The sequence below is a fragment of the Porites lutea genome, chromosome 7, assembly GCF_958299795.1.
Source record: "Porites lutea chromosome 7, jaPorLute2.1, whole genome shotgun sequence".
In the NCBI taxonomy this organism is placed as follows: domain Eukaryota; kingdom Metazoa; phylum Cnidaria; class Anthozoa; order Scleractinia; family Poritidae; genus Porites; species Porites lutea.
The window spans coordinates 126775-150000 of NC_133207.1; the positions used below are offsets into that span (position 1 = coordinate 126775).

The 23226-nt window shown below is 38.0% G+C and overlaps 2 protein-coding genes across 3 annotated transcripts in view; both read right to left on the minus strand.

The window, feature by feature from the left end:
• Nucleotides 1-70: 70 nt before the first annotated feature.
• LOC140944954 (uncharacterized) lies at nt 71-19825 on the minus strand. 2 transcript variants are annotated; one of them, XM_073394062.1, is made up of 5 exons: nt 19680-19825; nt 18742-18845; nt 3087-3260; nt 2809-2916; nt 71-1883 (listed from the first exon to the last, which is right to left on the minus strand). In XM_073394062.1, the coding sequence occupies exons 2-5, from the start codon at nt 18781-18783 to the stop codon at nt 1647-1649; spliced, it is 561 nt and encodes a 186-aa protein (XP_073250163.1). In that variant the 5' UTR covers nt 18784-18845; nt 19680-19825; the 3' UTR covers nt 71-1646. The 2 variants fall into 2 exon arrangements, with proteins under 2 accessions (XP_073250163.1, XP_073250162.1); XM_073394061.1 differs by lacking the exons at nt 18742-18845; nt 19680-19825 and adding an exon at nt 3687-3943.
• A 2808-nt stretch (nt 19826-22633) lies between these two features.
• The window catches only part of LOC140943455 (uncharacterized), a 2993-nt gene continuing 2400 nt past the window's right edge, over nt 22634-23226 (minus strand). The window contains exon 2 of the mRNA XM_073392544.1: nt 22634-23226. This exon is cut by the window's right edge and continues 432 nt beyond it. The gene's annotated coding sequence lies outside the window, so the exon portion shown is untranslated.

Consider the following 23226-nt stretch of genomic DNA (forward strand, 5'->3'; position numbering starts at 1 on the left):
TTCAGTGAAGTGGCTTTTTATAAAACTGGTAAGGAAGGGTTATAGTTCCCCACAATGAGTCAACAATGACTTCCTCTAACTTTGACTTTATTTATAGTTCCGCCTTCAACTCCATTCAATAAATTAGTAAAATTAAAATTGATTTATTAAAGCACTACAAATATGTTGTGGTGGAAATTTATCCATCGTTTGAATTTTATTTACTCTTTGTCCGTACTGAACATGCCCAAAGAGAAAGGAAAGCAAATTGAAAATTTAAACCAAGGATGAAATTGCACCACAAGTTCAAATACACAGTGTGAAAAAAACTCTGAATACTCTAAAATTTAACAATAAAATGAGTATATACAAGTATAGGTAATATTATCTGTACGGACGCCCTCTTTTACTAAGAAAGCTCGAACCGGCAAGGCAATCGTCAGTAAAATAAGATAATAAATATATGGTACCATTACATGTGTTCTGACAAGTATGTGAAAATGACGTCATGCCAGCCAACCAAATGCTTCGATCCAACTACCTGACCGACGTCAATTTTCTCCTAAAACTCTCCGAATAAGAACGTGAATTACCTTTTTCTAAGCTAATGATAGTTAACACGATTCATGGTAGTATAAATAACTCTTTCTACCTCTAAAGCCCGGTAACGAAATCACACAGATAATATAGATGTTACTTGAAGTAAGACTTTCACTAGCTCTCACTTTTTTAAAACTTACAAAAACGAGGTATGTCATGGGTGATAAAACGGTTAACAGATGGTCTGTATCTATCATATGTTTTTCGATCCTTCTGTATTCTGATAGTTATATTTACTACAACCAACCAAAAACAGCGACACGAAAAATCTTACACACTTAATATGTAACTTCGAACTTCTAGTTTCCTTGCTATGTTTGAAAAACCCAACAAAACAAAAACGAACAGAGGCGGATCCAGGTTTTTGTAAGAGGGTGGGTTAATACAAATCGGCCACGAAACAAAACGTTTAATTGAATTTACCTTATGGCGTCTCCAAAACGTTCAAAAATTGGGGAACGAAAGATTGGAATCTAAGAACAATTAAATGACATCAATATCTTCAAATCGTTTATCCTCACTGGCGGTACACGTTTTCACCCGTAACACGAAAACAAAGTTCAGATAAACTGTTCTAACAACCATAGTAGTCAGCCAAAAAGGAGGGTGGCTCTGCAACAAATTCACCACTTCTGGATCCGCCCCTCAGGACAAAGTTGAAAAAAATCTACCAAACAACAAGCTGCAAAACCTTCTTAAAAACATTAATATATTAAGCGACTTTCTGTGAATAAATAACTTTCGAATATACTTAACCTCTTACTTACAGTTTTCATAGTTTAACTCATAAATCTCTTAGCTACCTTATAATATAACTCTTTTAAGATCTATCCTAGCAATCCTTGAAACACACTTTGGGCGTTTTTTAATTGCAACTGACATAACCTCGGCTGGGCAGTGTCAAAACATTGGTTTTGAATTCTTTCTTTGCTTTTCATAAGCCACGACAAAACTAATTCCTCAGATAATAACTTTCGCGCTGTAAAGTCACTCGGCACAGCTGGTACCAGACCGATTATCGAAGATTCATGAAGCATAATTAGCCAAGTAATAGTCCATAGTAACATTTAAGCTTTCACAGAATCCGCAGCCGAACTTGTGGGAGTTGTTGGCTTCACTTCTGTTGAGCACGCATGGGGTGACTTAACATCAGTTAGCTGTTCCAACGAGGCAGATTCATTTGACGAAGAGTTGACTAGGCATTTATGCTTCCTTAGCATGCTTTCTAGTTGATCTCTCTGAGCTTTAAGTGCTGCCAGCTCTGTTTCTAGAGCACTGTTTTCATTGTCTAACTCATCACTTTCCTGGAGATGAAAAGAAAGTGCAATGCAGGTTAATGTATAAACTCAACATAATTATTTCAGACCAAAGATTCGGCGGCAAGTTGCACAAACCTTTTTCAATGGGGACAGGGTTCGAGTTAATCAACTTTTCGAAGTGAAGCTAAACCGATTTACTTTATACATGTCTACATTTTTATAGCTTGACTATAAATTTAAAATGCTTTTAAGCTCTTAGGTTCGGCTTGTGTACCTTCTTACTACTATGTTTCCCAAAATCTCCGTCACAATGAGTCAAGACCAGTCAACTGGGCCTCAACGTTAGAGAAAAAGTTTTTTACAGAATACATTTGTATGATTTGGTAACGTGTTTTCATGTTAACACGAATTATTTTAACTTTCAGAGAGAAAGGATCTTTTTGAAAAAAACCTTTTTCATACATTCTACTTTACTTTCGGACTTCTTTTACTCAGTTTTAATTCGGAAACAGCGAGAAAGAGTGTGTGATATTTATTGTAAAGGCAATACCTACCCTAGCTAATAAAACAAGAAACAAGATATGCGCTTACTATCTTTTAAGACTAAAATGATGACTCCAACTATTAACAAGATGGTTCAATTTCCTTTCTAAACAATACTCGACAAAAAGTGTGGGCTTGAAACGTATCTAAACGACCGCGCCCATCCGAATGTACATCGATAGCGTAGGTGTTACGCCAATGTTTGCTGGTATGACCAAATTGGGGTTCAAGTTCAAAGACCGAGTAGGGACGTGCCAATTGAAAAAGTATCCGTTCGGAACTAAAACGGAATCGGAAGGATGGAGGATTATATCAAGAATGTCGCGAGTCATGTGTGTGACTTTACGTATCCGGTTAAAAATACGCGTGACAATAATTTGAATATGATGTCGGAATATTAAAATAATTTTCAATTTAAAACACTCACGTCTTGTAGTTTCTGCATGTGTTCTTTCCTTCGCTGCCTGCATTTAAAAGCCGCTACCTTGTTCCTTTCCCGTCTAATTCGCCTCCTCTCTTCTTCTTCAAAAGAAAGCTACATGTGAAAATAAAAACAATGAAGATGAAATCATCCATATACGTGACTTGAACAACATCTCAACACATTAGCATATCAATTGTTTCACAAACCGCAAAACATAACAACGTTAAATTTGAATCGAAATAAAAAATCTTGTAACTCTGCCAAAATACACAGCGACTTACCGTCTCGATTTTCGGTCTTTTTTCTTCAATGACAGGCAGCCCTTCTAAGCCCTGCGCTGCTCGCCGAGTCTTGATTGCTTTTCTGAGTCCTAATTTGACTTCTTCTTTTGCCCCACTGTTAGTCATTGGACCATTCATAAGCTCCGTGTAACTTGTCGCATCTTCGCTTGAAACCTGTTATTATATGTAAACGAAATTTTAAAAACATTCGGTGAATGTTTTACTTTTAACTAAAATTGTCGAATGGCAGCATTAAGGCAAAACAAAGCCACGTGATTATTTATATAGAGCGATTTTTGTCGAGTCAGTTGTCCTTCGAGTTCGTTGCAGCAGTAGGAGCACTAACAATAGAAGGATGACTTAAATCGATCCACGATTGAGCAATGTTTTATGATTTTGAGTCATGCTGCCTTAAATGAAGGATTTTCCCCTAAATTGGTTGAGCATTGCAAATACATAACTTGATCGGGGAAAAAATTAATACAGTCACGTCCATGAGAGCGTAATATTTTGAATATAAATTGAAAGTTTGCAAATGTCACTCAATACTGATCGAATGAAAAAAGCTCCAAAAAATATAAAAGAAAAAATTGAGCTTACAATCGAGTCGCTATCCGATTCATCCAAATGGTAAGGAACTGGCATTGTAGTTCCTCCAGACAAAATATTTCTTTCGTCGCTTGAGTTTGTGTCCATAGGCAATGGCAGAGGCAAGTGGCGCATCAACATGTTCGTGGCCGTAATTTTAATTCAGCTTGCACGTGGGCGAAATCAAGCACACGCGCCAAATAATCCTTTGTCAATAGTCAGGCGGTCCTTTCCCTTGTTTGGCCTCTGAGTCACCTCTATTTCTGGGAAAGCCCCATCGAACGCAGCTATATATCAGAGCGGCGAAATAATTTGAATATACAGCGATTACGTATTGTTCCTAGTTTAGCATAGACTCTATTGCGTCATAGGGATTACAGCGAACCAATGACTTGGCCGTTGTTAGGGCAACATATTATACAGTGCAATCTAGAATAAACAAGATCAGATATCTGGGCATAAGGGTAACTTGAATGTCTTGTTTCTGTTCAGCAATTCTTTTTATACACATTCAAAATCACTGTTTTTGAATTGGACAACCTAATTCCACCCGACTCTGAGGTTTTCTTTCAACTTAATTGGAAAATAAGTCACGATTTTAAATGCGGTATGTAACATTCTAGAAAAAAGAAGTCGTGCGTGACTATTTGTTAATTATGCACAGTCCAGACGGATTGCGAAACTTTTACTCGCCAACGCGCGTCGTCTGTGTTGCAAAACTGATTCGATTGTTCTTCGATTGGGAAAGACGAGAACAAAAAATATGATGGCAGACAAACAAAAGTGTAAATATCAAAAGCTAGGTAGTATTAAATCATTTTTTCTGTTCTCCTATGCCTCAGCTCTTTGCCCCTAGGTCCTAGACTTCCCCCCTCTGTTGTTGTGCATCGCATTTTTCTCGGCTTGCGTAGCGGGACTTGAGGGCAAGTCTAAGTTGACCGTGGCGCAGGCCAAAGTGATCAAAATAGAATTTATCACAAACCCTAAATTTCCGGGGATTCCTTGGGAAAGCTACCATAGGCCCAGGACAAACCCGGAAACCGGAACCAAAAACAGAGGCCACTCAGGTGCAAAAAATTAATAATAATAATAATAATAATAATAAGCGTCGCATATTAGCCATCAGCGATTCAGCGCTGTGTCAGTAGGAATCAGCTCTTGTACGTTAAAGAAGACACAAAATTACGTTCGTTTTTTTTGTTTTGCAAGGTGTTCATTTCAAGTAAATGCGTCAATAAACGATGAATCTCGTGCATATCATTCAGTGCCACAGATAGATAAAGAAAGTTGGAGATTTTCAGCCTTGAATTTCAGGCGATAGATGAACATAATTGCGTACATCTCTGTCTCAAACAACGAAAGCTACGCGTATTTGCTTTTCCATGCGTCACTCGGGAACAGGTGCCATTTCTGCATGCTATCTCGTGACGTTCGGATACCGGGACTATAGCTTACGCAAAGAAGATTTCAGTTTCAGCAACAAAAAGATTAACATTTATCGTGATAAAGAATTTCTGCATAGTCATGCCACCATTAATATATAAGCATGAGTTAATTGTCACAATGGCTGACCCTATTGTGGCGTAATCTCATTAGATTAGGATTTCATTGTTGTCACACCATCCTAGGTTATCAGCATTGTCTGTCTCGTGAAGACGTGAAAACCCCAATTTCCGTATATTGCAAGCTTGCCCTGGATGCTATTTACTAAGTGCAATGAGACATTCGTGTAAGGCAAGATTTGTCGCCGTTTTTGGGTGCAGTAGACCTAAATTTGAACCGAAGTTCTTGTTGCAAAGATGAACTTTCAACCTGAACTTTCGAACTTTGAAAGTACGTTTTAGTAGTATCGTTGTGTTAGTTGCGTAAGCCGTAGATTTGATGTAAAATCACAGAATCAGCCGATTCACCTGAATGCAATGTAATTATACTGCACGATGTCAATGCGGTGCGATGTGCCACTTACAAATAAAACTGTTGTGTTGTTCTTTTTTTGTGGGGGTCGAGGACCAGGCTGACGTTTTAGGCGTCGAAATCAATTCAGTCGAATAAAGTAGCAGTTGTCGAAAGCAAATCATAGAAACAAAAAACAAGTTTTAATCAGCTATTAAAATGCATTCTTATTTTCATACATTTAAAATAATAATGATAATAATAATATATGAATTGAGTGCGGTGGCGTATTACCTCTCACTTACAACAAGCAGACTATTTAGTTTTGCTTAGCTAAGAATGACACTTCAGAAAACGTTATATCACATCCGCAAACTCGCTGATAATAGAAAAATGATAATCAATGTATAGCGTTGAATCGCATGATTTGCAATCGAGGGCGCGAAACGCTCTGACGTCACTAAAAAGTGAAAGCATTAGTGTGTGTTTACCAACAAGTGGGCTGAAAAATCTAAAACATCAAAAGAACTTTCTGATAACTCCACGAATGTACATATTTATTATGCTACGTCTGCAAAAGATTAGCTGTAAAAAATGTAACGGGTTTGTGAAGTTGGGCCGATCGATCTCAAAAAACGGCGAAGCCTGTAAAAGTCATCACGCCTCAATATCTGTTGTTATCCTGTACTCAAAGATATTTGAATAAACATTATATTCCACTTGAGTTAAGCGTATTCCGATAGTGGACTTTCGTTCTACTTTCAAGATTTCTCAATCTTCTAATTCAACAATTTTCAAAGGAAAACAAAATATTTTCTTTCGCCCTTTTCTACGACACAGAAGCATTGACGTAACAGCAGGTGAAGGTATAGAGCTTCTTGAAAGTTAAACCCGCCAATTTGTATACAGTCTTAGGCCGTGAAAAACCTTGAGCTGCCTTCACACTGTCGTGGTCGCTGAAACTTGCTTTAAGCAGCCCACGTCATATAGTGTCTGTCTTCATCATCATTGTTAATTAACGCCAATGACCCATGGGGTAAAAAGCTCTTTTATTGCGAGCATGTTGTGTTCCCAGACTTGATTTGAATCAACCTTTAAAGTCAGGTTGGAACCTCGACTTAACGAACTCTTACTTAACGAATACTTAGATATATAAAAAAAATATGCTCTACTCTTCTGGCACTTTTTATATGGGTCGGGCTTTCACTGTTTAAGGTGGAGCAAGCACTTTCATTCGTCCTAAATTCATCGGGTGCAAATCTCTTGAGGTTTGCAAAATTAAAGCTAGTTCTCTTGTTAACGTATCCATTTCCCTTGGGCAATATTAACCTCATTAGCGGTTTGGATGCCTTTCCAAAACACTGCTCTTCGGAAATGGGTGAGACCCCTTTCACGGTTGAAGTGGTCCGCGAAATAACTGCAGAGTAGCCAGTATGTAGATATTCACACTGCAAGATTTCTACTACAGAATTCAGTGTATCACTACAGACACACACAGTTCACTGAACCTATCATGTTAATCCGTCACGCTCAGGACGAGGAAATCATTTGATTTGAGACATATTTTACAACCAAAGTACAGTTTGAACGTTTTCGGGTATTCCTCAATAAAAATAAATGAACAAAGAAGGAAAGAAAAAGAAATAATGTGTTTTAAACGTCCATTTCTAAAAAAGTTGTGATTTTCTAGGATGGAGTATTATTTACGCTTCGCTGTGGATGAAAATTAAAAAGCAGTCTGAAGCTCCTACGCAGGTAAATAAACGTCAAGAAATACGTTTTAATGAACATCGATTTTCGGATTAGGTTTCAGACGATAATACCACATTGTGGCACAATTTTCTGTTTTAACTGATATTGAAAGGTGAACTAATTTGCTTTTGTATGCGTCACCATAAACTCCTGATCAATCGAGATGACGAAATTACAGACTGGCTTGTGACGTCAAGATTTACATGGACTTCAAATGCCAGTAAACATGTACGGGGAAAAAAATGTAAATTTTTAGAAGTCTTCTCTGTTTTCAAGCGAGTCACCTACATTAGACAAGAGCACTAATTACGTAAATTTGGTTCTTTATTGCACTGTCTACGTTGTCAAATTTGGAACAAGTGAGAAAACAAAATTTTCGCCATGTCAGCTATTGTCTTTGGTTTGTAGAAGTCATAGATTTGGTGCAAAAATCGCAGGCGTGGCAGATTTAGTTGTACATAGCGAATCGAATCAAATCTATCAATAGAAATATGAATTAACATGTTTTTGTCGATATGGTTCAAAGAAAATTATCACATTCTCTTCCCACAATAGCGTGACTTTACTTAGACAGATCCTCACGTGTTGTTTAAAGTCATGCGATATCACGTCGTTTTAAGGTATTTTAGTATTTTGATGAATATTTGTCAGATTTTATTGAGCTAAACGTCTTACTTTAGTGAACAGAATACTTTTTTAGACTTACTTTAACTTAGCTTAAGCTATATTTCAATTGTTTCGGTCGAAAGATGTTGCATATTAAAATTCAGCAGTCTCGTGACTTCCCGAAATAGTAACAGTGTAATGTACAAGTTTGTTATTCGAAATTATCAATATTGGCATGACAGGGCAAAGAATTTTGTATCAAAAACATTAATTTTAAACTTTCTGGTGGCTCCAAAAATGGAAAATCGCTAATCTCCGAACTTGGCTCGTGATGGGCCCTCTTTGCTGAGTCATAAGCAGTCTTATTATCACTTCACAAAACTGACACCGGCAAAAGAAAAACATGTAGGAGGCTTACACTGACAGAACACTATCACATATTCTCCAGAAGCATCCCGGTTTAAAGGATCGCTTGCCTCTAATGTGTTTGTACTGAATACAGAATTGCGAAAGGTTAACAGCGTAATGGCTTGGGATCGATGCTGATTTCAATATCATCGATACTTAAGTTATTCTCAAAAACTTAACTAGAATGGTTTCGTTAAGAGACTGAGATTGTAAAACATTTTCTTTCACCTGTATCTCACCTCTTCTGCCGCCTTGGACTTAGCTTAGAATAAAAGGGATGAAAACCCAAAATTTCCGGGGATTCCTTGGGATAAGTCGATTTAGGGACAAACCCGGAACTTGTCCCAGATCCATAAAAAAACACATGGTCACTTAAGAACCAAGAAGACACCTCACATGTAGTAACTGCAATTCTGAGCTTTTTTAGAATCAAACAGCAAAAGGCTCCTGCTACAAAGAAATTACCGAGGATTTAATATACCATGTTTAATTTGTTAAGCTAGACTTAAGGTCCTATCGGCTATTAGTAGCATATCTCTTTAGTTTTGGGGAGTCTACCGTGACCCTTCACATGATGTTTCTACAATCGCAGACTAATAAGGTAACGTTTCTCCAGACTTGCTAATAATAGATTCCAAAATTCATGAGCTTTCAGGTCAGGCGGCTTCTCGCATGACTGGCAACCATAGGGCGAACAAGGGCACGAGGCGTTATGACATCACAAAGGGAAAGCAGGCTAAGAAAAACGGTGTTTACGGAAAGGTGGGCTGAAAAAATCTTAGAAATTAAAAGAACGCTATCTCTGTGAAAATGTATTTGTAAAGGAAACGTCATATAGATGCATTTGGGAAAGAGAAAAGCTAATATCAGCAGTTGGGAGCGGATCTGACGAGACGGCAAAGCCTAAAAGTCCATACACCTATTATTTGCATCTTATACTTAAAAGACATTTTAATAAAAACTATACTTGAGTTTAAAAAATTTCAATATTGGAGCTTTCAGACGTTTACCTGGGAGACGGGTAAATATTTCGTCCAGTCATGTGTCGTTATATAACAAAGGAGTTTTGATTGTCCACAACCTTTTTGGTGAATTTGTAATGATTAGAATTGGCATGACAGTGTGTTGCAGAGAATTTCATATCAGACAGGCTAATTGCACCAAAAATAGAAAATCGCTAATCCCCGAACTTAGCTCTCGATGGGCCATCGCCTGCGAGTCACACAAAGATGTTAGGGCGTCACAAAGTTTAACACATGATTAAAGGAGGGAAGTAAACATCTTAGAAATCAAAAGAATGCCATTTTTACCCTCCCACGTCTTCAGTAGCCAATCCCTCTAAAAGAATTGCGTGCCTCGAGCAAGTTTGTAGTAAAGAAAGCCGAAGTTGGTGTTTCTCATCTTTCCGCTTGCCATGCAGCCACGTCACACGCAAGTACGGGGGCAACCACGCCGTTTTTTAAAACTTCGCGTCACCCATGAACACTCGACCTGAAGTGTGCACATTTTAGATACTAGGGGGGGTTCATTCTACTTTGATGGACTTAGCTATCTGTCTTCGACAAAAGAAAACGAAATTGCCTATCTATCTCTTTGGCGTAGTCTTGTTGCAACAAAAAACAGCGTTATTTGAGAAAATGATCTCAGTGCCATCAGTTCTACTTTAACTTTATAGTCAACGCTCCTATAAACTTGCAACAAATTATAATTTTCAAAGTCTTGTAGGCGCTAGTTATTCAGAAACACGAACTATGTTAACTCATTTGAGCGGACGTGATTAAACTGTCCCTTTTACAACCCCTCTAGCCTATAACTAATCAGTTCCACGACTAATGACTCCAAACATTTTCGAAACAACATTTTTTCGAACCCTTTGTTAAACTGTTACTTGCGAGAACTCAGGTTACGAATACGTCTTTTTTGTAGCAGTTCAGATATCACGCCAAATTATTTTGGTAGTCTATTGCCCACAATTCCCTTAGAAATTCTCTCAGATAATTCCATCTTGAAAAGATCAACTGAAAAGCGCCCAAAGCTATACATTTTATCACAAAATAAACCAGCGGTGCCTCAGCGCTGTTCAGTCAATACATCTGCATGTCGACATGCGAGACAAATGTTGCTCCCAGTTTCAAAAGTCAGAAGAGCAAAATTAAGTGGAAGTTTTTATCCATGCGGGTTCAGAGGTCAAAGAGAGCTTTCTTTCTGGCGGGATGATAAAGAAAGGAAAAAGAAACCCTACCGACAAAAACAACTGGAAAAAAAGCGCTCAAAGCGACTGACTAGAGTACAAGGTTAAGCGTCAAGCGACTGGAAAGTTCCGGTTAAAGTCAACCCAACTTGTGTGGGTTGCTCTTAATTTTCTGAAAGCTGGACTATGGACCGTGAAAAAGGCAATATCGGAAATTATTTATAGTGCTTGGCGAAAGGCATTTACAAATATCGACAAGATTTACTTATTCCGAAAACTAATTAATAGGCTCCTACAACCCTGAGTCATTTGTGAGAGAAGTAACATGTAAAATAGCAATATGGGCAACATATTTGGGTGGTGCATTGGTTAGGCATGGAAATAACTTCAATATCCGGTTTGGACCGTCACCTTGAGTAACCTTTGCCGCCCGATCAGTTTCAGATGCCCTAAACTGATAAGTGTTAGCGGAGGTGTAGTCTTAATATGACGTTCAATTTACTGAAGAGACTAGAGAGACAATTATCTTTAATTATATCGCTCTACATAAATAAAATTATTTGACGCGATGAAGTCATTTGTCAGAGCGCGTAGCAGGTATTCGAAAAGTAGGGGAAAGAAAAGAGGGGAATATATCATTTTACTCCCCCGCACCCCTTCACTACCGCCCAACTACCCTTTATGCAGTTAAAATAAATCTCTTACAAGTTTTTTTTCCAATTCTGCGAGAACACGTTACTTTGCAACAGTTGCAGTGGAATGCTTTTGCGTCAGCTGCAGAATGTTAAAAGATCATATCAAAAATAACTTCAACACGTGCTTTTCAGGCTTTGTTCCATTGTCTTTTAAATTGTCTTTGCATCTTCATTGGTTTTACGTAGAATTTGCGGTAAAATAATAAGGTGCTTATTTAAGACTATATGTTAATATGATATACATCGCCATTTTAACTAAACATTTATTTCGAGATTTAAGAGGGTCTCAATGGGGTTAACCGATAGGCGTAAAACGGCCCAAAATTTAGTCGATAGCCGTAAAAATTGAAAAATTTTAACCGTTAGCCGTAAATAGGGTAAAAAGAGTTAACCGTAAAAAAATTTTGCTCCTTAGATTTGGTAATTTGAGGAAGGTGCTAAACTCACTTAGAACGGTTGTGATTCTTATTTCGCGGCTATAATTTTTAATCGGCTCTTTACCGGGTTTCCGTTTTTGCTAGTTTTGCTTTTCACGAAGATTCTATTCAAATAAACTGTTATGTCTTGTCTGCCTTTTATTAGGAATGGTCCTTTTCATGGCTCATAAAAAATTTTCGTTGACTGGCAATAGCTTAACCTTTTATTTCTATTTTAAACAAAGAGTTCATGTCATTTTAAGAGAATGAGAAAACTGCGGCAAAGATCTTCAAAGCCGCGTACTTCTCAGCTTGGCTCCGACGCTTGTAAATGTGAGAGTCACAAAAATGTTAGAGTCTCAATTTGTATGCTTGTTCTTTTTTAGTTCATGTTGTACAATCTGTTCTTCAGTGGGGTAAAGACCCTAGTAAAAAGAGATGAGGGTAGCAAATACAAAGCGACGCGAAGAACGGATCAGTAGCCCCTGAAGAAAAGGAAATCACGCCAAGATGCAGAAGATGACAAACGTTTTCATAGTTAACATTTCTATGCGTAAAATGATATTAGAAGTGAAATACTCTAAAAGAATGATTTATGAAATTAAGAAAAATTTCAGAAGAATGACTTATTTCATCCCGAGATGATCCTAAAACATATATTTTGGTTTAAAGATACAAAAAAATACAGGTTTATTAATATGTAACTCTTTGAAACAAAGAAATTAATTTTTAACTTTATAGTTAACCGTAACTGAAAAAAATTAACCGATAGCCGTAAAAGAGCCAAAATTTTCGCCGATAACCGTAAATGCCACCACCCCATTGAGACCCTCGTTTAATGCGTCCAATTTTTTATCAATTTTTTTCAATCGTTCAGTCAAAATTTTTAACTTTAATTCAACTCTATGATGACTTCCTTAGCGGCCGTTTCATACACCGAAGCCTGACAGACTTAATTTTCAAAGCTTATGATTGCGAAATCGTGTTCAGATCACTATTCAGGGTCAAAAATCGCTATCTCAACAGACTTAAAGTTAGATCGTGTGTTCGTTTTCAGTTAGACAGTTACTACCAGTCCAGTTTGATTGCCGAGATACTCTAGTTTGCACATGCGCATTATTCCCGGGGAACTAAATCTTTTTCACATAAAACCGGAAAAGCTGAGCGTGTTGGTTTCGTTTAACGACCTTTGAGAGTTTTTAGACATCTCAGCATTTTTGCAGCCACTTTGACTTATGAGAAGTTGATTGGGTACGATGAACATACGTTTTGTCGTGAATAGAACTCAGTGTTGCCCGATCTCCTTCGTCCATTTTTTTGTCTGTGTTTCCAAACCCAGCGACTCAAATTCCATCTTCCTAGTGCAATACTAGACAAATCCCAGGTCCCATTTCATACCCCTTCCAAGACTCTCTTAAATATGAAAGTTGCAAGTACTTTCTTTAACTTTCCTACATACTCATTCGTACCTATTTATTTGCCTATTTAACTCAGTTCACTTAAACCAATGCATCACTGTTCTCATCTTGTCTTTCGAACTATTACTGACTGAAAACCTCGCTAGCTAGGCTTATGTGGTAATGTCATAATCATACCCTACACAGCTGTTCCCAGGTATGTGGTATCCTTGGCCCCCTATCCGCCATCAAACCACAGGTAACCCAGGCTCTGTGATAGTACCACAGTACGGTTCCAGTAAAATTACAGTGTTTGTATGGGGTAAAAATATCATCCTAAAATTTCTAGGAAATACTTAAGAAAGATCAATGAAACTTACTCTGCAGTTAATTGCTGTTGTCCTTATTGCTCTAACGAAGTTTCGTGATAATTTGCAGTAATTTGTTCAAATTCACTCTATCTACAATAATAATATACAAGGTAGGAAACACGAGGTGCCATTTTCGCCGACATGCTCTCATTCAACACAACTTTTTCCACGAAATTCGAACTCCAACGGAAAATAAACATGCCAGGATCGTAGAAATAGGATAGCAGCAGATATAGAAACCAATGAAGCTTTCCCAGATAGAGAAACGAATCCCACAGACTTTGACAAACTCGAAGAATATAATCCAAACACACCGAGAATACGCTCGCCGAAGCAGCCGGGCCAGATCAACGCGCGGACAAGAAAATGAAGCCTGGGCACTGTACAAAAAAATTCCATCCCGGGAGTCCTGGGGTGACCTTTCTAGGGACCGATACATCATTTGCCCAAAGCCACCCTCCCCTGCTGGAAAAATACTTGATAGAAGTTAATTGTTCTTCCTAGCCAATCACTATGGCCTGTTATAAAGAGATTATTTTCCTCTCGAACTATATTCAGCTCCTGGCGCTGGTCCTCAGAAAGTTTATCAAACATCAATGGGGCAAGGTTATAAGGGCAAAGGAAAGAACAACGAAGGACGATTTACAAAACTTAAAACGAGCAAAAGATATAAGTGAATTTTCGCTCTTACCGAGGCATTTGTACAACAGGACCAAATTCAAAGAGAGGTGTATCACAATGATTCACATATTTAACCGATAGAGCGTTCACTTGTATTGACAAGAAGTCGGCGTGTTACTGCCGCATTAATCGCTAAATATGTTAATCGCGCTAGTTCTTTGTTTACTAGTGCACGTGCCTTTCACATTCGTCTCAGTTATCGCAATTCATATTCTGTCGCAATTTTCTGTATAATTTTTGACATTAGTTTGTAAGCTTCACCGTTTATTTACGATAGTTTCGCTCGAGAGTTCACAGCAACAGTATCTCAGTCATCATCTACCTTTTGTTCAACCTTGTTTTTAGCCCGCCTTGTAAGCATTTCGCGTTGTTATTTCATTAGTTGCATAACTGTTATTTGCATTCCTTAATAGTAAAAGAAATGGGACGCCTTGTAACTCCGCAGACTCTCCTGATTATATTACTTTTTTTTAGCCATTTAAATTCAGGCGCGTGTGCGGGGTTTGCTCTGGTAAATGGTGATTGGCTAGGAAGAACAACTGCCTTCTATCAAGTATTTTTCCAGCAGGGGAGGGTGGCTTTGGGCAAATGATGTATCGGTCCCTAGAAAGGTCACCCCAGGACTCCCGGGATGGAATTTTTTTGTACAGTGCCCAGGCTTCATTTTCTTGTCCGCGCGTTGATCTGGCCCGGCTGCTTCGGCGAGCGTATTCTCGGTGTGTTTGGATTATATTCTTCGAGTTTGTCAAAGTCTGTGGGATTCGTTTCCCTATCTGGGAAAGCTTCATTGGTTTCTATATCTGCTGCTATCCTATTTCTACGATCCTGGCATGTTTATTTTCCGTTGGAGTTCGAATTTCGTGGAAAAAGTTGTGTTGAATGAGAGCATGTCGGCGAAAATGGCACCTCGTGTTTCCTACCTTGTATATTATTATTGTAGATAGAGTGAATTTGAACAAATTACTGCAAATTATCACGAAACTGCGTTGGAGCAATAAGGACAACAACAATTAACTGCAGAGTAAGTTTCATTGATCTTTCTTAAGTATTTCCTAGAAATTTTAGGATGATATTTTTACCCCATACAAACACTGTAATTTTACTGGAACCGTACTGTGGTACTATCACAGAGCCTGGGTTACCTGTGATCAAACGCGTTGTTCGTTGTTATAAGTTATTGTTGCTGTTGATGTCGTGTTTCCCGTTCTTTGTCTTAAAGGTGAGAAGCCTTAAAAACAAACTATTATAGTGATACAAGGCATAGATTTTCCTGGAAAAGTAACCCGGCGATTCTTGGAAAACGCCTCAGGGCTGCTTGTTTGATTGACAGTTCTTTGTCCTCAGAAGAGTGCCTATTTCTTAGAACTTACTCAGCTTTCCATTTTCTCGGAAATCGAGGAGCAGTTTTCATTAATATTGAGAAGTAAGCAAGTTTCACTTTAAGGCGTCGTGTTTTGTAATCGTAGGCTTATATCACGACATTCGATTTCAAGTCAGTCATTTTTTTTTCACTATTTATATATTATTTCTTCTTGTTGTTATTGTTCTACTGCCTTTTCTTTTACATTAAATTGCTGGAAAAAAACCTAAACCCCAACAAATTCAGGAACATCAGTGACGTGCAAAGACGGACAATTTCAGTTAAGTGCTGACTAATTGTTATATAGCAAATATTGAAGAAGTTGTAGGGGAACCTTACGGAGGATGACGTCATTAATTAAAGAATGCCTCCTATCCCCCCCCCCCCCCCCACTCCGCCTCCTCATCCTCTTCGTATCCGCCAGAGTTATTAGAAAAAACAAAACCTAAAATTCAAAGTTCCATACGGGAAAGAAAAAGATAATTTCCATGTCAGCGGAATTTTCCGTTGTCTGAACTCACTGCGAGGTAAGCGTCTGCTGTGACGATGATTTCTCTTCCAGCTTAGCCTGTGTACAGACGCCCCTCCCCTAAAAACAATCTTTCTGAGGGGAAGGGGGCGTCTGTACACAGGCTATTCCAATTTTCCCATGCATTGTTCTCATTTTCAAGCGAGAAGCGGGGAAAATGGAAATAGCCTAGTATCTTGACTTTACCGTGTGAGGATAAGAAAAAACTTGCTATACTCAGCAAATTATCATACATACCATCACGAACTCATGAGCGCACATTTTTTATTCATGAGTCAGAGTTTGAGATGGAAACCTGCTTTGTAGTGATTGGTCAGTCGAGCTGCGCATCATTTTGGTCAAAATAATTCATAAACTTGTCAGGTAAAGAAAATATTATTTGCCATGTAGGGCTGATTTTCATTGGCCTTTTTACATAGACTTCATCTTGGTAGGACTTATGCAAATTCTCCCTGATAAACCTGTTGTTCTGTTCTTTGTTCCTTTCCTCAAGATAGTGACGAAAGCTGTATGAAAATTGTAAGGTTTTAACTCTATCCCCTTACCGTTAACACAGAAAGGAGGGAAAGGGGGGTGATATTAAATTCGAAGTGAAGCAACAGACTGGGCGTCATAAATGGATTGTGAATTGCTGTGGCGAAACATCTCTTTACCTCCTTTGACATATTTTAGCTAATAATAAAAAGTCGTTCCCTAGAAATCAACTTCTGATCACCTCCAGTGTCAAGTCTTGTAAGGAGGCAGACACTCGTTTATGAATTACTCTCTAACTATCCTCATTTTCTCCTGACTGAGTTAGTTTTAACGCTTCTCAGATACTACAACGGGCTGAATCTTCATAAAGCAAACTCAATCCAGCTTCTAACTGCCTCATAGAGACACATCCAATCGTGAGAACTCGTGTGAACATAGCGCATCAGAATTCAGATAAGGTCTGGCCTTCTTGCCATCGTGTTATCTCCCTAGACAAAAGAATAAGCTCCACATGGCGTTTGTAGCCTATCTAGGTGTATATATTAGGAGTGCAGAGGCGACGGTTGGTTGGGAGATAACTCAGCAATATAAAACTAACATACTACCCAGGGGGAGTAGCAGTATTAGATACTTCACAGTCGTAAAGGCTGATGATAAGCTCCAGCCCGCCTATAATTACCCTCCCTCACTTAAAGAAAGAGGTTTGTCATCGCTAACAAAAACGTAAGAATCATACAAGGAGCGCGACGGCAATGAATCTTCCATTGCATCTGTAATGCTTGGCAAAAGACCATAATATTGGACGTAACAAAAATATCAGGAATAAAACTCAAACCTGTTCCGTACACGATTTCGCAATTGACCCGTTCATCATGCATGCCAAATGCCGAGCCAAACTTTTCCTATGTTGTCGTTGTGATACCTTTTCATTTAATACTAAGGAGAAAATAGCACAGAGCACGAGATTCTCTTGGAGGAGGGATTTAACTAAACGCCAGAATACCGCATCATGCTATTTTCACATGATTACTTGTGGTCGTCGACTGGCATTTTTTTGTCCTCGATGAAATGTCTGTTTTCTCTGAAGTTATCATTATTCATTTTTTCTCGGAAACGACAACCATTTTCTGTATAGTAATTACTGTAAAACAACGCATTATTATTCATATTAGCGACTTTTAGTTGATGCTCCTTGTGACGTCACATTTCGAAACCGTGTTACGCACAAGTTACGCTCTGAACTTGTCAACATCAGATGTCTTTTGCAAACAGGCGAAATTTGATTTTCATCATATGATTGCCTACAAAGAAGGCGTGAATCAGATTATTACTTTTATACTGCAGTCTTCTTCGCAAAACTTTTTTTTTCGTTTACAATGAGAACTTGGGTAGTTGATCAGTATAATAAATGTACTATCGACCATAACAAAATGAGGAGTAAGTCCAACGTCAAAGTTTACGGACAAGAAAAGCAAAGGCAAAGGATACAGCTGCACTGATCTTTTAATAATTAACACGCTCTCACTGCAGACAGTCCAAACCCAGATTGAAGTTGTTTTGTCCTATTGACCTGGAGGTTGGGGTCACGAACGTCATGATACTTAGACGAATACGGACCTTACCGACCCCTGTCAGTTAACGAAGGGGCAAGAAGTACGCCCTGAATCCGTAAACCGAAGAAACGAAACAGTGTGTGAGTCATAGGGAACCAAGTGCTCGCCTGCTCTGACACTGGACGCAAATAAAGAAGAATACTTTACCACAAAGGAATCATTGGTTAACTGGAAAAAGAAATCTGCCACAGTGGCAAATCTTTTGACTCTCTTTCCTAATCCCAACCCCTCCCTCCTCCTCCATGAACTTTGCCAACAGGCTGCTGTTTACTCCGGGCAACTTCCTGACACGTAATGAACTTCTTCCCAGAAACTGCATTGTTAACACTTCCTTGATATCTCAGTTCGGTAACCATACCTCTTTTCTTAGAGGAAAGAAAAAAGGTACTTTCGGTCTTAACAAGGAAGTCACTTCTTTGTTTCCTTCCTTATTAAGTTCTTGATAGCCCCATGACAGTCATTTACCACAGGTTCCACCCAATGTATTGACAATATAAGCTTGAATTATGCAGCCTCTCAACAAAAGGTTTAAGCTCGCTGATCTTGTGAACCACTCATATGTTTCTTAAGCAAACTAAAAAATGGCCATTGAAAGATAAGTGGCCTACAGTCTAGTCTAAGGTCACCGAAAGTAATATAAAGAGCAAACAAATAAAATGTGATTAGATTTGAAGATCGTACCTGCTGTTCCCTGTATGCCGAGTTTTTTGATACATCCATCATGCACTGCCGCTCCGCCGTCAGCAAATACTTACTATTGTTATTGCTTCGTTTCCCTTTAGAGACTGCAAAAAAAAAAAAAAAACAGTTTTATGTCAAAAAAAAAAGCGACTGGGATTCCGGGAAAACAGCATGACCGCTCATGTGATTGGTAGGTTTGCTTTTTCTAGGACGTTTCGTTATTTTTCTCGGAAATTAAGCCGAATCTATTTGAAGTCAAAAGATATGCATTTTTTAAAAAATGGACTCAATTTACACTCATATACTTCCAATGACGTCATTTTTCGTTACCATAGCAACCTATCCTAATTCACTTCATTTTAGAGGAAATTATAAAGGTATGACGTCAGTAAGTGTAGAAAATAAAGGTTTTAAGATTTGCTTATGTAGCAGAATTCTGACTACCTGATTCAGTGCACGCTTTCGAGGCCCTGACTTTTAAATTTTCTTAAAAAGAAATTCTTATATAAAAAAAGAACTTCGTTGTCTGATCAGTTGACTTTTGACTCTGGAGTCATGATTACAAATATTGGATACAATGCAGGTTTTCTTTAGTTTCATTTCCTTCTCGCAATGGTCTCAGAAAGGATTAGTTTCCACGTGGTGAGAACATTGCTCAGTCAGCGCAATCAAGCTCCAAACTATTTGACTAAAGTCTGTAGAAAAATTAAACGATTGGAGAAGTGAGTTAAAATGAGGAACAGTCTAACATCGTAAATTGCAGCTTATATGTGGAAAAGCAACTCGTAGTCATACTTGGTACATTTTAAACTGCCAAAACAGTGTATCCTAAACTATGCTCAAAGAGTATCAAATATGCCGAGCATAACAACAATCCAAATAATGTTTCTTTTCCGTTTTTCGAGTTATAAATTCAAGAAGAAAGAAGAAAAAATTACCTCGCAATTGGTAAAATCCATATCGTCATCCAAGACAAAACAAAAGACGCTCGCAACTGAAAGTAGAACTTCAGAATTTCCAAATATCAGAGACAAATTGCTAAATATTACACTAGTCAAGAGATTATACTTGATTTTGGTAAGTCATTCATAATAAACCTTTTAATCTCTAGTGTTAAACGGAAATCCATGTTTAAACAGGATATGGCGTAATACTCAAGGACGATCTATTCATTCTGATCCCATTATGTCATAAACACCCGTTTTAATGCCATTATTAGTAACATAACCTAAGTGTTTCAGCAAACACAGGCTTTCTCAGTTTAATCACGAGAGAGTTTTGCCGGCATGACAAAAGCAGACCGTTTAGAGGCTTTGACTTTAGATAGATTTAGAGTGGAACGTAACCTTTTGCGTGAGAATATGCAGCAAAGATTAGCAATTAAGCCTTCAACCTCAAAAATGTCGTCTTAAGCTTCGCCGCGTTTCGTTCAGTGCTAAATTATGTTTCGTTGGTTTGTTGACTTTTTTAGGACGGGTCGGTTCTCTCGGGTGGGACCTGAACAAAGGCAAGAAGTTAAAAAAGAAACCCCTTCTTACAGCTGTTCGTTTATAGATTACAAAGAAGTTTAAAAACACTTGGCTTGAAAAGTAACCCACCCAACTGTCGAGGTAAAAAGTAATGGAACTTGCAGGAATAACAGGAAGCGGGAATTTCCAATGTTCTAAAAAATTCCTAAGTGCTTATAGATTAACAATACTCGAGGAAAAAGTTTTACTTCCTTTATGGAGTTGGTGACGTAACTCGTGCTTCTGACCAATCAGCGCAACAATTCCTTAAACATGTTAGTGCTTTACATTAATCATAAGCTTCGTAGTTTTACAAGAGAGCTTCAGGTGATAATTTTGCCTGTTAGGTTCTGTTGTTTAGGATTTTTAGGGAAGTTATTTACTGGCGGCTCACTTTTTGACGTCAAAACCAGTCAGGATGCTCTTGATTCCGAATACTGCAGTGACAATTTATGATCCACATCGATCAATTTACAATTATTATATTTTAAATAATTATGACGGATATTTGCTTTCTTCTGCTTTGTTGGCCTCAACTTATAAATGAAATGAAATGCAATGACATCCTCTTTGCTTCCCAACTACAGGACATGCTCATGGCGATAGCGACAACATTTGTTGCTGCTTTAAATCGTAACTAAATGTCGCCTCTTTTTCGATTGTTCTTCATATCAGCTCTTCTAACTACAATTGGCTCATAATAGGGGTTTTATTGTTAAAGCATACCACAGCCGAGAGCCAGTTCGTTCAATTCAGTATAGAGCTGGTATGACGGAGAAATTTTCTGCTCACATTTGTATTTTCCTTACTTATGTCGACACTAGGATCAACCTTCAGTTTTTGCAAGTGTAGTTGTAAATTTGACTCTTCATAATTCGGGGCTGGGAGTATGTACTAGATAGAGCCAAGAAAAGAATATTGATAAAAAATAATAAATACGCATGAAAAGACAGATATACATTATCATGTGTTTAACTTGTTTAAGTTAAAAAAACTGCACGTGTTCACGGTCTAGATATTTCGGAAATCTCAACTTCAAAATATCTTCAAGTGCCCAACAAGCACGGTCAAGGTTACTAAATTTTTCCACAACAATTGAAAAAAATATTCACCTGATATTCTGTAGATACGACCACACACAACGAACTGTCACGTGGGGGTCTCCCTCAGTTACTGATAATGCCGTTGAACTGGTAATGGGTTTCAGCCTTGTTTTTATCTTTCCTGTATCCTGATTACCTCAGAATTTCATGAATAGAAGAATGACCACTGCCGGAGAGCCTCACACTCCGTTTGCTTGAAGATTATTCCCTGGAGACTATTCTTCTCTCCTGACTATTCACTTGCATTTTCATATATACTTTGCTGACTCACGGTCAAGAATTTAGTCACCATGAAATTGTCACCTGAATCGATTTAGCTAAGAGCGCAGAGGTTTCATTATAAGTATTTCTTTCGAATACCATTTTTTATCATTTTTAGGCTTTATTTATAATCCCGTTGATATTACCACTGATAAAAATTACTTCCTTGTAAAGAAATTTTTTCCGCCCTTTTCAGTAGATAACGCATGTCGTGAAAAAAAGAAAGAAGAAAGAAAGAAAAAGAAAAGAGAGAAAAAATCCCTCAAATCTGGCAAGTTAACAATGGGGATCACTAAACAGTCCTGAATAGAAAATGTCTCCATCAATCTCGGAAAGTTACATTGTTCTCAGTCCCACTGGGAGTTTGTTTACAAGTCGAGTTCTGAATGGCTGAAAGAGTAACGACTAAACACTGATCTAATCAATCACTTTCGCGTTGATTGAAATTCAGAAAAAGGGTTTCTTCGGCTGATTTGCACTTTAGAGGTGAATAACAAGAAGGTGTAGTTACGAACCCAACACGTCGAATGTATGTTTGACGTCCCAAACAAATTTACGTCATCAAGTAAGGTATTGGTATCTAAAGTTCCGATTAGTAAAAATAAGGACACATTAAAGACTCTGTTTGAAAAGCACCAGCTTTTACTCATCCTATGTCATCTAATAATCACGTCATAATCAGGTCGTGAACCGTAGTGATAACCACAATTTTGCATAAACTATTCTTTTTATATGAGCCTGGGACTGCATGTTCCCAAAAGCATTTGAAATGTTTTTTTGTGTTGGTTGGTGGGGGGGGGAGTATACAGAGTGTACTTTGGGGATTGGTAAATACAGTTATTGCTTTTATGTCACGTGAGACTCTAGCGAAGGAACTTCAAAGCCTGCCACATAATAAGAGACCTTCAAAAGATTTACTCAAATAATTTGAAATTCAAGCAGAACCATTGACAAATAAAAAAAGTAACAATCATTTACTTCAAAACTTTTCATATCAAAATGTATACATACTCATAAGTACATAACGTGAGATCAAACGAACTTGGTTAAATATTTTTACATAGTCATAAGTCATGCTTAACAGGAAAGGAACAAGTCTCACTGATAACCGACCCATAAAGGGCATTACATGGGGAATTCAAGCACTTATCAACATCTTTAATTTATCTTCTACCCATTCAATCTACTATCTTAAAAAAGTTTAGAGAGCTGGACTAGAACCCACTTATGCTGAAGATGACAAGTTAACAAAGGAGCTAGAGGCAAGCCATTTTGTACACCTCACTTACATCATGCCTTCAATATTTCCTTTGTGTTTGTTATGTGGTTCTACCTTCCATCACTCATAATTAATGACTTAACAGGGAAAGACGGACCTTGATGGCCATGAACAGTTTATCCAAATGTGTGATTGTTTTGATTGCCAGGGATTCTCCACAGGCTGAAGAGGTTTCCTTAGAGATGGGAATTTAATCAATTTTCACTTAAGATATGAAAATCCCCTGGAAATGCCTATCCTCTCCTCCAGAGGAAAGACATTGACGAGTGCATTTTAAACAGTTCATGTAATCTAACAGTTCAACAGTGACTTCCTTACAAGTACTTCATGTAAT

Bases quoted from the DNA above. Each gene is read 5' to 3' on its own strand.
- LOC140944954 (XM_073394061.1), bottom strand. From the start codon at position 3,815: ATGTTGATGCGCCACTTGCCTCTGCCATTGCCTATGGACACAAACTCA. The intron at 3,261-3,686 runs GTAAGCTCAATT...ATATAATAACAG, and splicing joins AATCGGATAGCGACTCGATT to GTTTCAAGCGAAGATGCGAC. The intron at 2,917-3,086 runs GTAAGTCGCTGT...TTTCACATGTAG, and splicing joins AAAGACCGAAAATCGAGACG to CTTTCTTTTGAAGAAGAAGA.